Raw genomic sequence first — 18265 nt, 5'->3', positions numbered from 1 at the left:
GAATCGTAACCAGGGAAAATAAATATGTCTGCACTTCAAAAACTAAAGGCGTGTCCCTTATAATTGGCAAAAACATTTTCAGCCGGGTGACAGTGATTCTTAATTATTTTTACCCATTTAAGACAGAGAAAGAGCAAGAGAAACTAATAGCTCTCGTCTCCCATTCGAGAAAAAAGAAGACTCGAGTCTTAGAAAATCACCACGCTGGCCCAAATGCTCGATCATTCTGGTCTTTTATTGTCCTGTCCCCTGAGTTGTGCTGAGCTTTTTATTCTTTGCTTTGTGTCCCTGCGAGGTGTTTGCCCAGCGTGTTCGGAACTGTTAGCAGTTCCTGCCTTCTGAAATGCTCTCTAAAATATTAACATTCTGTCCCTTTATAAAATACTTTTAAAGGCAAAACATGAAAATACAATCTTAGCTCCTTTAAGAGACAGACAACCCTAAAAGAAGAGAAGTATTTTCCCACCCAATGTATTATATCTCACTTTCTAAGTAGCTGTTTTATCTTTCCCATCCTAATATTTATAAATCTTTTCAAAGTGTAAAAACAAAAACAAACAAACAAAAAAACCCATATTAACCTTATACACAGTATATTACTCAGTTATTTCCTGGAAAGGGAGCTTCTAAGAAAGTAAAGGATATTTTTTGAGATAGTCAATCCAGAAACATAATTATCATTTGGGTAGGTAAATGTAGACTCTAATACTATATACAGGACTGATCCCATAAAAGTGAAATTCTGGATGTAACAAAAATATTTTTAGGGCCTATCCAGTGGCCCAGTTAAGGAAAACCCTGGGCCAGAAAGGGTGGATAACCCCTGGAAGTTGCAGTAAAGGACTTTGACATGGATATTGCTGTGAAGCTGACTGATTCGGGGCACAGGTGCTGCCCAATTTTGTCACTTACAAGGGAGATGCGCCTCTCCAAGTCGATGGTTCTCAACTCCAGCCACACACTAAAATCTCCTGGAGCTTCATCCAGTACTGATAGCTCAACTCAACCTCACCTCCTTTAAATCAGAATCTCTGAGGGAGGGACCCAGGCATCAAGGCCCTTTAAAGTTCCCCAGGTGATTTGGATCATCCAAGATTGAGAACAGCTGGTCTAAGTGGTTAGTGGTTAGACTTAAATCCTAAAAATTAAGTAGGTAGATTTTCTACCAAATAGTCTGAGAATATAAAAACCCAACTAATCAATGGTGCCTTTATTTTATACACTTGTTTTTCACATCTAGACCCAATGTAAAATCTCTCTCTCTCACACACACACACATACAGACATATCTAGATAATAAAAATCAAAGGGATTTTTTTAAGATTTATTTATTTATTTGAGGGGGGGAGGGGCAGAAGGAGAGGGAGCGAGAATCCCAAGCAGATTTTGCACTGAGCGCAGAGCCCCATGTGGGGCTCAATCTCACAACTCCAAGATCATGACCTGAGATGAAACCAAGAGTCGATGCTTAACCAACTGAGCCGCCCAGGCACCCCTCAAAGGGATAATTTAAAAAGGAGCATTACATATTTGGCATATAAGCCTCTCATCAAGTCTCTTCAATTCTGGAACACAGTAGATCATTTCATATTGATTAACTATTAGAAAATATGTGAAAAAAATGCGATAAGGAGCTACCTAAACTTTTCCATGGGAAAACTGACTTACCAGGTACCAGAAAATCCTTTAGAGTAAAACAAAGTGAGACAAATTCCAGCTTTATGACTTGCTAGCTCTCTGACTCGTTCATTTAGCTGTTATGTCCAATAAATGTGAAAAGTCCTTGTATTATTTTCTTTAATTGTGCTTTAAGTCTTTCTTTGCTGTTTTATCTTCCCTGTGGTTACATTTTGTCTCATCATCTGGGCCCTTGTAAATTCCTTAAGATCACAGGCTACGTAGCCCTGCAGGTGCCCAGCACAGTGCCTTGCACCTCGTCAGTGCTCCTTCAACTCTCACTGGCTCGATTTGTACCTGAACATCAATCATTTGGCTCCTGAACGGTACACAGCTTCTCCTGGGGAGGGCCTGCACTGTCCCCAGCTGAACAGACAGATCCACTGGAGAGCAAACCCATGCAGGTGCTTCATTCATGGTCTGAGAGTCAAGTCTCATTTGTGGATAAATATCGGTGTCCATGAAATGACCCACTCCCCTCTGGGCTTCATATTATGAAAGTAGCAAAAGGCATCATCTTCATCTTCATCACCTTCAGCCTGCATTCTTAGTCTTCAAAAGCATCATGATAGACTTATTCTATGTTCTCAACTGCAGGTAGCTGAGCAGCTTATCAACCCATTTGGAGAAGATGATGATGATTTTGAAACCAACTGGTGCATTGACAGAAATTTGCAGGTTAGAGGAGCTTCTCTTTCCTGTGCAAACATAAATAATGAATCACTTGTGATGTTTCAAATCTGAACAGACTCTGAATACAGGCCCCTGAACTTCAGAACTTTAGTCACAGATGAAAGAGGTTTGGCTTTTCAGTATGTTGTCTTACGTCCGTTGCAGTGAAGTTTAGTCCCTTTTAAGCAGAATTTCAAGCCAATTTTCTTTGTAAGTTCCTTTGTTAGCTTTACACAGCCTCTTCCATCTTACTACAGAGCAATATTTTCATCCATTCTTTCATCTGTTTTCTGTTGCCACCCAAGTGAGGTTAGCAGGGACATAAAATGGCAGCCAGACATGATCTGGTGTGAGGTGAGTTCCTGAATTCATGTGATGTAGGAGCCTGCGGTCAGATGACTATGCAGCTGGACACTGGGCACGTGGGCCACACCGACTTGTGTCTCAAATCTGCCTGAACTAAACCAAATGGACCCCAGGACCCTGACCCCAAAGCATTATTCCAGAGAGGTTTTTCATGAAGAACCAGCATGAGAGATTTTTCCTTTCTGGCAGGACTCTCCTCAGACCATTCTCTTTCTCACAGGCTGAGAAAATAATTTCAATTTGTCTACTTGCTTCAGGCTCTTACTCAGCTCCTAAAGAGGTTCAAATGTTTCACCGTAGATCACTGTTGGTTCACAAACTGGCCCGAACGTGGAGGGTCAGCAGAGAGGGAAGAAAGGCCACTCCAGATTGGTAGGTGGCAGGTTGACTAAGCAAGGGGACTGAGAGACCAGACTTTGCTTGGGTGGCCGCAAGACAGGTAGATCTCCATGCCCACCTGCCAGAATCTTCTAAGTTTATACAGAGGCCTTAACTGGGTTCAGCCACACTTTCAGTCCAGATGGTCTCAACAACACATTGCTCTCCCAAGGCTGTGTCCTTGAAGTGGCTCCATTGTGGGAACAGTGAGCAGAATGTACATTCCAATGACAGGGGAGGGGTGGGGGGTGAGGGACCTACGATTGCCTGGGTTCAGCTCTCAGGTCAACAGAGGTTACTTCCTCTCCATTGACCTTCTCCAACAATCACACTGTCAGTCTGTCAGGGAGGAAGCATAATGGTTAGGCCACTTGCTCTTTGTAAAAATTGGATTTGCAGAAGATTAATAATTTATTCATGCATCAGTGTGTCAAAGTCAGGAAGAGACCGCTATATAGCCCCAGGCAGTGTAGACTTGCTGATATAGTTTTCCAAAAAAAACAAACAAAAAATCAACCCACATAAGAAATGATATCAAGTATAAGTATGTTTATGGAATCAACAGAATGGGATATTGAGACTCTTTAACTTCCTATAATATCTGGAACTTTAAGTTTGCTGTCAGGATAGCCATTAGACAACATAGTAACTTTGAACAAAGAAGAAAAAGGTGTCTCTCCTGCCTCCAGGTAAAACATAGCTTGCTCCATTCTGGGAATGTGGCTTGACAAAGCAAGTCTGGGCAGTTTTATAGCCCCACTTAACCCCCATTGCCAAGTGCTCTTGTGCAGTAAACAACATGTACAACTGTGTGGCAGCCCTAGTTACAACAAATATTGAACAATAGACATTTGTATATTTACTCTTTCAGACTGTTCTATCCTCCTGCAAATCCCATCCACCCACTGGAACTTTCTTTCTTAATACAACTCACAACCGAATTAATTCTAACAATAAAACGATGATTTTAGGTCTCTCTTTTAGCTGTGGATGAAATGCACATGAGCTTACCTAAGATGAAGAAGGACATTTACTGGGACGATTCTGCTGCTCGACCACCTTATACACTGGCAGCTGCTGACTACTGCATACCCTCATTTCTGGGGTCAACAGTCGAAATGGGGTAAGTGCATTTTTTTAAATCATCAATATTTAGAAAATAAGTAGGGCACTCTTCTGATTTTTTATGTCCTGATCTTGAATTTATTTTCGTGACAGCTCTCAATTATTAATATCTTAGGAGAGTAGCCTTTTCAAATTTTCAGATATAATTAATATGCCCAAGGAAGTTTGAGAGTAAAGAAACTATAGTTTCTGGTTTAACTGTGGTGTGTGTGTGTGTGTGTGTGTGTGTATTTGGGGGTAATTTGCACTTTACCTTGTTTTTATACCACAGAAAACTTTTCCAATAGTTATGAAACTATCCTCTTTTTTTTCCTTCCAATTTGAAAAGTAGTTTAATTATTCAATTATATAGTCATTTAATTATGATTATCATAATTAAATGTATTTGTAACAAGTATTAATTGAGCGTATATCGTGTGCAGGCACTGTGTTAGACTATGTGGAGACAAGCAAATCTTAAGGAATGAGATAAGTTTTATCAAAAGTTTTCTCTAGGATTTTAATTCAACTATGTTTAGTAGACCAGTCAGTCTCTGTTCTTCAGTTTTAACATAACAATCTGTCCCTGTGTACTTAGCTTTAAATAAATGGGCTGAGGCCTGAAGTAAATCATGCACAGTTTTTGAATAATTTTATTAAATCTGATAATGTATTTGATTTTGGAGAAATGTGTGAATGTGGGGGAAGTTTAAGTATATTTGCTGAAGGCAGATGCCACAGTTTCCAAGTAACTTAAAGAGAAGACTGTGGACAAATTTAGAAAAATAAGAAGAACCCCTCTAAAAAATTGTAGAAAAGGCAAAAAACTTTTGCAGGATTTTTCTTATAACTTTTGGCAAAACTGTTTGCTGTTCTTTGAGGCCAGCTCTCAGCAGATTTGTGAGGTGAGTTCATGTCCTATCATTGCCCCCTGGTACCTTCTTTCCTCTCCCCCACAGTGTTCAGCCCTCCTCTTTCCCTACCATCAGGATATCTAGCTTCCACCATATTCCTATAAGGCTTTATCCTTGGCAGAATGTCTCTTAATCCTAACAAATAATGGTTTATGGCACTCCTCCTCCAAAGGAGCCTCTGAGGCTAAAAGCCTTTCAAGATCCAAAGGAAAAGATGACAAAGTAGAATTTCAGGAGTTGTGGCAAATAATGAGATGATTTAGGAGCCAGGAGAGTTGCCTTGTTGTCCTCAAAGCACACCTTAGAGAAGGTTGCACATTCCAGGCTAGGCTTGCCTCTGCTTCTAGAGAAGGCCTGCTAAGCCGGGACTCTCCTGGCCAGAGCTTCCTCCAGCCTGGTGTGCTCATCTCCCCCTACCCGGTTGCTCGTGCTCCAGGAAGAGTCATTCACTGTTGTTTGCACTTCTCAGCCTTTTGTCATTCATTCTTTGGGGGCAGTTTCATGGATTTTGAAATCCTTCTCAATTTTGAAAAGTAACTGATGTTTTTCTGTGCGTTTGTTTTTGGACATCTCAGTAGGCTTTAACCTTTCCCTCCATTCCCATCACTGATTAATGCAAAGTGTTTGAAGATCTAATTTGTAAGAGAAAAGAAAGCAGCACATTTGATAGGGTCGGGGAATCATGGCGGTGATGCTATTTAGACTGTCAGCGCCCTTGGACTCCATTGCTGTTGTCCATGGGTAGTTGTTCATACAGGATTGTTAAAATGATATATTTTTGGTCTCAAGATTTTTATCTTGATCTGCACATTCATCCCTATCATCATAATTTTACATTCTCATGTAAGCGTCCATGTTTCTTAGAAAGTATTAGGATATATATTTCTCCTATTTCTAAATATAGAAACTCAGAATTAGGGATTTACAAGATCTCAAAGAAAATATCTACCCCCAAACAATTATTGAGAAGATTAAACGAGATTGTAAACCTAAAACACTCCAGATATAACCATAGAAGCGTTGTCAGTATGGACTTGTGTAAATCTCTCATTTGTGGATGTCAAAGTGAGGCATAGAAAAATTAAACAAGTCTAAGCCGTTATTTGTATTAAGCTAGTTCTGGGAAATTTAGGACAGAAAATAAAATGCTTCAGAGAAAACTAGGAGATATGATATTTAAGAATGCAGCAAAGTTTTTAGCTGTCAGAGAGAATTCCTGTAATTAAGACGGACTGTTTGTTAGCAGGATGGGAACAGGCACAGGTAAAGGCCAGAGTCTATTAGGGGAGGCATTGAACTGGACTCCTCTAGAACCAATTGATCAAATAAACAATCAGGCAAAAGCTCACTTGGTCTTGATTTTCTGCATGAATGAGGACCATTCAAGGGGAGCCTCACAACCCAGGAAAAGTCGCTTCAAGAATGCAGGCTTTCGGAGAATTCACAGAAATGTCCTCTTTGATCCATCACTGTAGATTCCTTCCAGGACTGTGCTATTAGATAAGCTGTTTCTGGTTGCCTGTGATGGAAAACCAACTCCAGCTAACATAAGCAAAAAGAGGTTTCTTGGGTCACATCTAGAGACTAGCCTCACTTTCAGTGTGGCTCGATCCAGAGGCTCAAAGAATGTCACCAGGACTCACTCTTGCCTTGTCTCTCTATTCCCGCTTTTCTCTCCATTGGCTCAGGTTTCAGGCAGGCTCTCCCCTCCTGATGGCAAAATGGCAAGAGGGCAGCCAGAAGCTTTAGGCCTACAACCTATCTTCTCAGCAAATCCTATGGAAAGAGTACATCTCTTCTCCAACTCTTAAAATTAAAGTACTGAATTAATTGGCTGGGCTTGGCTAACATGCCCATTGTTGAACCAATCACTATCAACAGGGAGACATGATGTTTTGATTAGCCAAGGCTGGTTCACATGTCCATCTTTGGACTAAGGGGTGTGGCCAGCCCCAACCAACCATATGGAGTAGATGATGTCTTAAGAAAATTGGGGTGGTGGGGGCGCCTGGGTGGCTCAGTCGTTAAGCGTCTGCCTTCGGCTCAGGTCATGATCCCAGGGTCCTGGGATCGAGCCCCGCATCGGGCTCCCTGCTCATCGGGGAGCCTGCTTCTCCCTCTCCCACTCCGCCTGCTTGTGTTCCGTCTCTCTCTGTCAAATAAATAGACAAAATCTTTAAAAAAAGAAAAAGAAAATTAGGGTGGTATTACCAGGAGAGGGTGAATGGTTTGCTAGGCTGACAAAAGCAATAGATGTCCTCTGGAATCACAAAAGCTAATTCCCTAAGCATTGTATTGTTCACTCACCAAATACAAGGTCAGTATCAAGAGAGCCATCTGACTGAGGCTCAGGGAAAAGGGAAGGTAAGAGTAAGGATTATTTTAGCACAGGTGATTTTACTGATGATGTGACTGAGCCAACGAGCCCTTTGCATTAGAACAAAGACCAGATGTCAAAATAGTATGGATGCAAACATTTCAGACAAGTGTTTGCTGCTTGATGTGCATATAAAATCCTTTCCTGGATGAGTAAGTTTTTTATTTTCTTATTCTATTGAGGATGTATGTTCCCAGTATATTTAATTCAGAAATCAAAGTTCCCTTATCTTTTCATATCAATGTTTCAAGCTTATGATCACAATTCCTATGACCCAGAAATTCTAAAAATTAAGGTGATTCCCTTCAATAACTGAGCAAAAGTACTGTCCAGGGGCAACCTGAGAAATTACTCTGCTTCATATTTTCCTTCACATTTGATACACTGCTCATTTCCACATAAAAAGGAAATTCCTTAGAGATAATTCTTCTCTTCTCTATATTCAGGAACATGTTCAAAATATTGCCCTATTTTCTACACATTTATCAAATGTACATTAGTGAAATAAAGTAAGTTTTTCCCCATTTTTTATCTCAAGTACAAATTTACAATATCATGTTTTTCCTTGTATCTTCACGTACACAAAAAACTCATCCATTTATTCTAAGCAAAATATGCTTTCAGGGCCTGGTCTATGGTAGGTTATATGCCAAATGCTAGGCAGAGGCGAAAAAAACAAAACAAAACAAATACCTCTTAAGCTCACAGACATAATGAGGAGACAGGTTATAATACAATGTGGTAAACACAGCAATAGAGAAATGCTCACCCAGCCCGGGGAATCAGACAAAACTCCTTGGAGCTGAGAAGTCTAATGTGCATCTTTAAGAATAAATTAGGAGCTAGCACAGATAGGAATAAGGATTCAGCAGAGGGTAAATGCATTGCGGTGATCTGCTGTTTTAATTAAGGTGTCCTGGCATTGTCTTTACCGTGGAGACACTATTAACCAAGACGAAGAGAACACAGGCAAGCAGCCGTAAGAAGAGTTGTCCATAAGAGACACATAAAGAAAACACGGCCCAAGCCCTGAAATGCAAATGGGTCTTCTTTGGGCAATACTAAACACTTATGTCTAATAAACCAAACTTTATCAAAACAAACCTACAATGCTTAAACTCATGCCAGCATTGCTGAAAATAAACTTCTTTTTAAAACAAACAAAAAATAAGATCCAGGCCTAGCCTACCACAGCTAGCTGGAGGTAGAATGCTTTTCACATTATACCATCATGAGTCACTCCAAAATCCTTATTATTTTTTAAATACTCGGGATTATCCATTAGCACAAATTTAAAAGTCTCCAAGGAATGGAACACATGGACATGAAAGATCTGAAGTCTCATAACTCCCTTTAATCCTATCTTGAAAATCAAAACCACCAAGAGTAAAGAAGCAATAATCCCTTAAAGGCATTGGAAAAACCCAAATGAAATATCTATCCATAACAGCTGAAGGATTCCAAATCCTGGAGAAGAGGGGCTGTTGCTGCTTATGAAGTGGATCACGCTAGTGTATACACATGGGACTGTGCTCGCGCTCACTGTCCTGCTGATGTAGACGCATGCGCTCAGCTTGGGAACCTTGAACCTCTGGCTGCAGCACCATTTAAAGAACACTGCTTTATTGGGCTTTCTGCCAGGATTCAAATATGTCACCACTTCCTCACATTTAGAGTGATCTTAAGGAATGGGTCTAAGAAGTCAGTTCAGGGCGCACTTAGAAAAGAGGAGAAATATAAACATTTTGTAAGAGTTCCTTCTGGTTCAGAGCTGAGGGATTTATTTAAGATTTATTTGGTACTGTAAAACTGCAACCACTTTACCCGGAAATAATGACTTTTACTTATCTCTCTTTATTCCAAAGTTTCTAAGAATGTGTAGAGATAATACAATTACTTTTTTGCAATTATACATACATATTTAATGTGCACAAAGCATTAGGATTGCATGGTACAGTCAGAAGTTTTCTTAGTGATACTAGCTCAAATATACCAAAACATATACTTAACAAGCAAATACTTTATTAAACTGTGGTTAAATATACTTCTAGATGGATGTTTTAGTCAGTAATCCTTTCTTAGGTAACTATATTCAAATATTTATCTTTACAAAAAAATACACAGTCTGATATATACTATTGCATGCTTGGTTATAAACTACCAGAAATACCTCAATTTCTGAATCACTAACTTCAACAAAAATGTATTCTTGGAACATTGATTTTCACTTAATGTATCAGAAAGGAAGGAGAGATGGAACCTCCCAAGGAGATGGCATTAAGTTTGTAATTTTAGAACTTTCTCAGGGCTTCTTTCATATGCCGACATAGGTTCACCACTGGCACTCAATTTTCACCTTCTAAAAGATATAAGAGGTATAGATGACTTAATTTCCTTTTCTAGCAAAACTCTCGTAGAATACGACAGTGTGGAAACGCGGGGGATTGTAAGTGAACCTCCACTTTGGACCACAATTTATTTTTGTTTCAGCCAGCGGAGGCTAAGTGAGCATAACCAGAGTGGTAACACGAGGCTAGATATGCCTGTTCTTTTACCAGATTTGCCATAATCCTCGGTCCAAACTAGCAGAGAGGCAAGAGAGAGGTAGCAGGAGGGTGGCCAGTTCCATGTGCACCTCTCTGGGCTAAGCAAACCTCCCATGATGCTCCACTTCTGGAAACTGTCCCCCAGCAAGGGAGTGCTGGGTGGATACAGCCTTCTGTCTGCTGGATTTTCCTCACAACGCTTGGCCCCGCACCTCCCAGCACAGAATAAGAGTTACCTTTCCCATCTCATAAATCCTGGGCTACCGCTTTGACAAGCTTCTGCAGTGAAGACGGTTATAAATAACCGCCTTCGCCTCTAATGGCTTTGCCATGAATAAATGCTCCTCCACACGTGCTCCTGTTGCCCTGAGAGATTTTCAGGCAAATTGTCAGCTCCCTCCAAGGCAGCTGCCTGACTTTGAGTAACACCAGCAATTTGAAAACAATAAATCTGATGTGAGAAGTAGAACTCATCATATTAAACATCAATTTCCTAAATTCCTCATTAAAATTCGGTTAAAATGACCTAAATTAATTGAATTTAAGTTGGCAAAATACCGCTTTAAATGTGGCACAACAAGAAAAAAAAATGGCGACCACGTGAGGTGATGATGTTGGCTAAACTTATTGTGGCAAACATTCCACAATACACACGTGTATCAAATCATCACATCGTACACATTAAACTTCAGAATGTTCTATGTCAGTTGTATATCAATAAACCTGGGGGGAAGATTAAAAAAAACAAAAAAACATGGCCCAGACTAAAAAAGGCAAGCATCATCCGCTTTTACCCTTCAACCTTTTGAAGCTCTATATTTACCTATCATACACATGAGAAAGGGGTTGCTTTGTAAAAAGCTTGCTCCGAAAAAAAAAAAAGCATTAAATCTCTCAAGTCATCAGGGCTGTTTTGGTCTTTTCATATCAGACACACCCCAAGTCACCACCATCTCCAGCAGTCCGGTCCCCTGCCTCTTATTATGGCAACAGGAGGTGACAAGTGTTCTTCAGCGCCCTGACCAGCTCAAGCAGCTTCTCAAAAGCCCTTAATTAAGTCACTACTGCTCATGCCTTCAGACATCTGTCACTGGCAAGGGAGACGGTGGGGCCGATGGTGTTGTAAGTGCTCAATAGATGTTTTGAAAATGTGAGTTGTTGGTCTTTTTTAACAGCTGAGATTGAAATAAGAACACATCCAATCCTGGCGCCAGTGTGACCTGTAGAAATTATGCATGCTCTCCTTCCTAGGCTCGGCTTGCACCAATTAGCCTGACTGGCTTAACATAATCTATTCTCTGTGTCCCACCTCCCTTTCTCAAAAAGAGCCCAATACTTGGCACAACCTTCCTCATTCTCATTTTTTCCATTTGAATGATTTACATTGTGCAGTCAGTGTTTCCTGCAGGATTCGGCCATGTCTGCTAGTGGCACAAAAACCACCTGATCAGCCCCATCTTCCTTCTCCGGAAGAACCCAGTTTCTCCCATCCCAATGCTTCCTCTCCATTCACTCAGTGCCCTCATCTAACCATGAAATGACTGTTAGAGTCCTCCCTTCTAAGGAGTTCATTGTCAGTTGGCAGCTCCAAGGTGTAGTGACACTTTTAAAATACACTCTTGGAGGAGAAAAGGGAGTCACCTTCAGGCAGACACTATCCTTTCCTCCAACCAGGTGCGAGAAGTCAACAATGACTTGGAAATCACCTCTGACAGTCTGCCGGTCCCTGACAGAGACCTTTTCATATCATCTACCCTTCAAAGCTTTTCCACATCTATTACTCCTTTTGAACTCCCAAACAGCCTGTGAGGCAGGTGGAGGAAGTAGTTTATCGAGTATGATGCTGAGTCACAGAAAGGTTAAGTGGCTCTCCTAAGGTCACACAGTTGGTTAGAGTCAGCCCAGGCAGCAGAAATCCTGGTTCTGCAAGCTCCCGGAAATCAATCCTTTCCCTCACCACAGAGACAATTCTCAAATTCCGTCTTCTGGACACTAAGGGCTGCATGGCACTTTCCATGAACGTCCTCCTAGCTCTAATTACCTGCCTATTTAAGTCCAAGCGAATTCCAGAATGTAAGACCTTTTTCAGCTGACCTTCTCTAATGTAAAGCAATATAATGTTTCTGCTATCATTGTTTTGAGGCATTTTAAGTGGTGTTATACTGGGGCCTCCGGATTGTACTCACCCCATTCTAAAGGTACACTTTATTTTTTAAAAAATTTTTTATTGTTATGTTAATCACCATACATTACATCATTAGTTTTAGATGTAGTGTTCCATGATTCATTGTTTGTGCATAACATGCAGAACGTGCCCTCTTTAATACCCATCACCAGGCTAACCCATCCTCCCACCCCCCTCCCCTCTAGAACCCTCAGTTTGTTTTTCAGAGTCCATCGTCTCTCATGGTTCGTCTCCCCCTCTGATTTCCCCCCCTTCATTCTTCCCCTCCTGCTATCTTCTTTTTTTTTTTTCTTAACATATATTGCATTATTTGTTTCAGAGGTACAGATCTGAGATTCAACAGTCTTGCACAATTCACAGTGCTTACCACAGCACATACCCTCTAAAGGTACACTTTAAAAACCAAATAAGGAGGAGAAGAAAGTCTAAAAGGACCTAAAAGATACATCCAAACCTCCCAACTGGGAAATGAAAAACCTTTAATGTTTTCTATTCCGTGTACTCTAAGCTTTAAACCATTTTGTTCTTAGACCATGGTTTCTGCTGTCATATTGGGAACCATGACTATGGGAGAAAGGAGATGGGGATCGTGTGCAGGCAGTGAGACGTTCCCTCACGGAAACATTTGGACAAAAGGTTGTTAGGTTCATCACGCTCGGGAGTCTCACTCCTGCTCTTTGATAGCATAAACACCCAGAGGGCCTCCTTCACCACGTCAGTCCCCCAGATCACAGGCAGCCAAGTGATCTTCCAAAGACCCACTAACAGGTCCTTCTGACTAATAGCATGGAAAGTTCCCACATCATGTTTCTCATCCAAAGCATTTCTAGATGACAACATTCATCAACGTTGCTTTCCATGTAGCTTTTCCAGCTTGCACACTACTACCAAACAGCACATGGCTAGTTATGCCCTCCATTCTTGAAGAGTCCAAAGCTGCCCCCTGCCTCTGCGTAAAGTCCAAATCCCTCGACCTCGTATGTGAGACTCTGTAACACAATAAAGGCTGCCTTTTCAGCTGTCTGCCTCAACTCTTCTGTGCTTGATACAACTCAGGTATCTGCTATTCCTCATAAACACCCTAGAGCTTCCCCTGTCTTATTTGCTCAAGGCACTTCTTCCACTTGGAATACTCTGTCCCTTCTCTGCCCATTCGATTCCTACTCAATGTCAAAAGCCAGCTTGAAAACTTGGCCCCAAATGTAGCTATTTATATACATGCTTTCTCCCTCCTTTTAAATGATGCGATACAGTACATATGCAGCTAATTTATTCGTAGCTGGTGCTCAATAGATTGAGTCGGGTAAGTGGATAAATCTCATGCGTCCACACCACAGTCTCCTGAGGCAGGAAGGTGCAGTGGGGTCTCATTGGCAGCCCTGCCCAGTGTCAGTTGGTGAATCGGTATTGATTGAACAAGAGCAAGAGCATTGTCCTTTTTGCAGTTTGTTCTTTGCAACTGGTCTGTTTTTCTCTAATTTGTGGCACAGGGCCTTAATCCTCTTGCCCCCATTGAATATACACATCCATCACATCAGTGCATAGTTAGAAAATTGTGTCCTTGGGATTTACAAAGTTTTGAAATACTAATAGTACAACTGGGTTTCCTGGAAGATGTTACCGTTCTTAACACTGTTGTGTGGTTTAGAAGAAGGCAAGGAAGACAAATCCCATATAAAAAGTCAAGATCCCAGATGGAGGACAGAGGCTCGCCCTATGAAGGGAGATGGCCAGCTCCGCCTCAGATGCCCAGCGTGGCGATCTTGATGAACGACCCGCGCCATTGCTCCCCTGGTGCCCTCCTTAACTGAGTGCACTCCTGAAGTGCGACTGCAGATCTGACCTCATGAAATCCAACGAGCTGGGCGCCCGGGGCCGCTGAGGCATGAGTCTGCATTTCCCCAGTCCGTGCAACAGAATTGGAGCCGTGCACAGCCCAGTTGGGGCGGGGACGGGGGTGGGGCCGGTGGTGGGGGTGGCAGGCAGAGACTATCTGGTAGCCAAGGGCCCTGCTGGGGCTTTAGAATAACAGCACGAGGTTGTAATCGGATGCCATTTGGGGACATTTAGCCAGTTAATCCTCTCAACCAGCCATCTTTTATTCATAAACACGGAGGAACAACGTTCTCTCTGCTGCTCACTTTGCCCTTTCAGGTTACACCAATATCGTGCCGTTCCAACTTTCCCCTTTGGGTCACAGAAAGTGCACCTGGCACTGTGTAGGCATCTTGTCCCCACGGATGTCCACATGAGTCCTGCACCCGGGTGGACGGAGCACAGTTGCTCCCAGAGCCATTGTGAGCATTTGCGGTTTAAGGGCAAGGCTTAAGTAGCTCTTCCTCGAACCTCAGTAAGACAGTACATGCACCATGTACTTGGCAGGACTTGGTCTTACCACCCCATAGCCCTCACTGTCATCCCAATTATCCATTTTCTTCCAGCCTTGAAGGAGAAGATTCAAAAGGGTAGGATTATTTGTTTTAGGTCTCAAATGTTGAAAATTCAACATTACCAAATCAATCAAACTTCAGCAGCGGGGAGCCCGGTCACACTGCGCGGCCACATCACTCCACAGAGTTCACATTTCTCCTTCCTTAACCCTAAGTGAGCAGACCAGTGATGATAACAAATTACCTGTGGGCAAAGACTGTTTTACTCATTAATCTGCACCCCCCCCCAGGCTCCCCCTTGTTACCCGATACCCATGTATATAAAAGGGATTAAGAACAAAGGTTTTGGAGTCAGATTTCTGAGTTCTGCCCCCACTGGCTACACAGCCTTCAGGAATCTCTCTGGACCTCGGTTTCTTCATCTGTAGAGTGAGAATCATAATAGTACCAGCTCACACAATGAATATGATAATTAAGTGAATTAATGCATGGAAGGTACTTAAATAAATGCAGATGTCAGCTGTGTTTTGCATGGTCTTGAATTTAACTATGATCCATTATTTTGGAGGGTTTTATGGATCCTTAGTTCATGGCATTGGTTCACCTGTAATAAGAGTGAAGGAACACCCATTGTATCTTTATTTTTTTTAATGTCCAAATCTCTAGATTAGTGATTTTCAAAGTGTGGTCTGGGAACTGCTGGGACTCCCCAGAAACCAAGACCCCCAGGACCCAAGTCCTTAAGGTCAAAACTATTTTTGTAACAACACTAAAATGTTATTTACCTTTTTCAGTCTCATTCTTTCCTGAGTGTAGAGTGGAATTTTCCAGAGGCTCCATGCTATGTGATGATGTCATCACTTAACATTTAATGGAACGTGAGCTTGCACATTCTTGTATGTGTGGGTTTTCTTTTTTTATATTCCTCAGTTATTTCCAATACAATAAATAGCAATAGGTATAACCCACATAAACAAATCTCTTCGGGGTATTCAGTAATTTTTAAGAGTTTAAAAAGGTCCTGGGACCAAGAGTTCCGAGAATCTCTGCTGGACTCTCTCAAATTAAAATCTCCTCCATTTCAAAATCTGGAATGCGAACCCCAGACTCTGCCCTTAACTTTGAGGCGCTGCCCAGAGAGTTGAGGACCCGAAGCTGAGCTGCCTGCCTTGTGTCCTTGTGTGTTTCAGACTGTCCGGGTCCAACTTCCCTGGCGAGGAGTGGCTGTGGAGTTACGAGAAGCACGGCCACCGCCGTTCTGTGATTAGGAGAGTCAAGAGGTTCCTGAGTGCCCACGAACACCCCTCCAGCCCCCAGAGGAGAAGCTACGGCCGGCAGGCCAGTGACAGCTCCATGTTCTTTCCCCCAAGTGGTGAGGTCAGCCCAGCCAGGGATTTGCTGGATGTGCCCTCGAGAAGCCCCCACCGTGCCTCAGGCACCCAGAAGCAACCCTGCTCCCCAGAGGGGAGCAGTAAGCTCTACTCCAGCCTGGGGGAGCTGTCCACCATCAGGGAGACCAGCCAGACGAGCACTTTGCAGAGCCTGAGTCCACAGCCCGGCATGAGGGTCTCCCCCACCAAAATGCCGCAGGTCCCCGAGGTACTGATCACAATGGCTGAGGGACCAGTGCCCGTGTCAGATGGCTCCACCACCTCCATCCAGAGTGCAGATTTTACTGGGGTAGAGCCAAGCAGGACTGGACAGCAGGCGGTCCCTGTGGGATTGATTTCATGCCCCACAGAGAAAGGGACACCTCCTAGGGACCCCAGTCCCCAGATTAGTTCAGCCAAAGATGAAAGAAACGTCCTCACGTTTGCCTCTGGGGAAGACCCTAATGATGACAAGTTCCTGAAAAGGTGGAGCCTTCCGGGGTTCCTGGAGTTCAGCCCCACCTCACCGGCAGGCCTTAGTTCAGACCCCGTGAGCCCTGAGCCCGTTCTTTTACTTGACACAGAAGCATCCTCAGAGACCAGTGGAATCAACATTGTGGCTGGCTCTCGAGCCTCTCCTGATATGCTGTATTTAATGGAAAACCTGGACACCAAGGAAACAGATATCATAGATTTTAACAATGAGCCAGCGGAAGAATCACCCAAGGGAAGACCAGAAAGCTCTAGGACCTGGTTCTAGCCGAGGTTCTTACTTTTGAACTGGTCAATTTTTTAGAAAATGTATAAGCTACTTAAAACTGAAGGGCATTATGATCCTAGCTTCTGAGAACTGTTACAAGGTGACTTTCACGGAAGTCACACAGACCACAGTGACATATCTTAACCAAACAGGGAATCTTAATAAAATATATATATGACTTACAATTCAGAGATTATGTTAGATTTGGAAAGGGCCTTGTAGACGATAGTTCCCCAGTTTTGCCTACCGGGAGACAAGGATGCTCTCCTCCCCACTTTTTCTCTTTTCTTCGGCTCCTCAATCATAAAGAGAGGGAGATGTGTCACACAATGCCACAAAAGCTCATTCCTGATACTGACTCTTTGAGGCTTTCTAACCGTCTCACTCCCACTTTCTAGAACTGTTATCACTTCTTGATTCTTAAGCTTCATCAGCATCACAACCTCCATCTCCCTTCAATTTCTTTTTCTCTGTTTTCTTTTATTCTCTCATCCTTTTATCTTTCCCTTCTACTCTGTCCCACCTTTCAGGTTGTACTATTTTCTCTTGCCAACTCTGCTGCTTACTTTTTGCCCTGGTTTGCAAACGATGACGCATTGGCCGTGCCTCCCACAGGGCAATCAAAGATGACCGAAAGTCCAACCTGACACACTCAGGCCTCCCGGTGGAAGGTGCGTGGGGGCTGACGGCAGCCATTGCCATTCTTTCTGTAGCCACCCTCTGGCCTTGAACACTGGAGAAATCGGAAGCCAAGAGGACAAGGAACCTGCATAACCAAGTGCTTATGGAACCAAAGAATAACAAGGCTTGAGTGGGTTTAACTCGAACTCTTAAGCAAAAATCCCAATCATGTCACAACGTGGGACCAGTTACTGTGTCTGCCAGGTTGTTTGGCATGAGGTAGGATATTGGAGCTGGGAGGTTAAGGGGATCCAGGATGGCACGATGGGGACAGGACGTTGACCAACTCCCTCCAAGGAGTTGTTGAAGATGGCGGTTGGTTGGGGCCTCTGACTTTGTGTGGAGAATGCTGTGTCTCACTATCTCCGTTGTATGATGAAGCTTGACTACGTATGACTTAACAAATAAAGTAACCCTAATTGCTACCATTTATCTAGTACTCACGGGTCCAGGCAGCAGCCTGTAAAGTTCACAGAGAATTTCACTAATCCTCACAGGAATGCTATGGAGAGATCCATTTTAAAGATGAAGAAAACAGAGCCTTTGGAAAAGCAAAATAGTGTGACTAAATCACACAGCCAGAAAGTGGTAGAGCTCGGATTAAAACCCAGGTTTAACCAAGAGTCCAACCTCTTAACCTGTGCGCTCCCTCACTGTGTCATGCCATGTATAAGGCCCTGAATCAGCCAGCAGTTGGCCCACAGTTTTGGAGGATGCCCCAAGGAAGCCATGCCTGAACTTCTCCAGCCTTGGCAGGCCCTCTGGGTCCTCCCTGCCTGAGTCTACCTGGTCTTTTCCTTTTAAGATTGATTTTATTTATTTATTTATTTATTTGAGAGAGAGTG

General features: G+C 42.8%; 1 protein-coding gene across 3 annotated transcripts in view; it reads left to right on the top strand.

Moving 5' to 3' along the window:
• BEST3 (bestrophin 3) overlaps positions 1-17811 on the top strand; it is a 33865-nt gene extending 16054 nt beyond the window's left edge. For 2 of the 3 annotated variants that reach the window (XM_006732331.2, XM_081822057.1), the window contains 3 exons: positions 2275-2355; positions 4065-4216; positions 15800-17811. In XM_006732331.2, coding sequence (XP_006732394.1) covers positions 2275-2355; positions 4065-4216; positions 15800-16739 — 1173 coding nt within the window. In that variant the 3' untranslated portion in view covers positions 16740-17811. Of the gene's footprint in view, positions 1-2274; positions 2356-4064; positions 4217-8399; positions 8879-15799 lie in introns of those variants that run through there. The other variant, XM_081822058.1, reaches the window with a different exon arrangement.
• Positions 17812-18265: the final 454 nt, after the last annotated feature.

The sequence above is a fragment of the Leptonychotes weddellii genome, chromosome 5, assembly GCF_054177405.1.
Source record: "Leptonychotes weddellii isolate Sample4059 chromosome 5, ASM5417740v2, whole genome shotgun sequence".
In the NCBI taxonomy this organism is placed as follows: Eukaryota; Metazoa; Chordata; class Mammalia; order Carnivora; family Phocidae; genus Leptonychotes; species Leptonychotes weddellii.
Note: the sequence above shows the minus strand (reverse complement) of the source record. Positions and strands in the feature narration are given on the sequence as shown.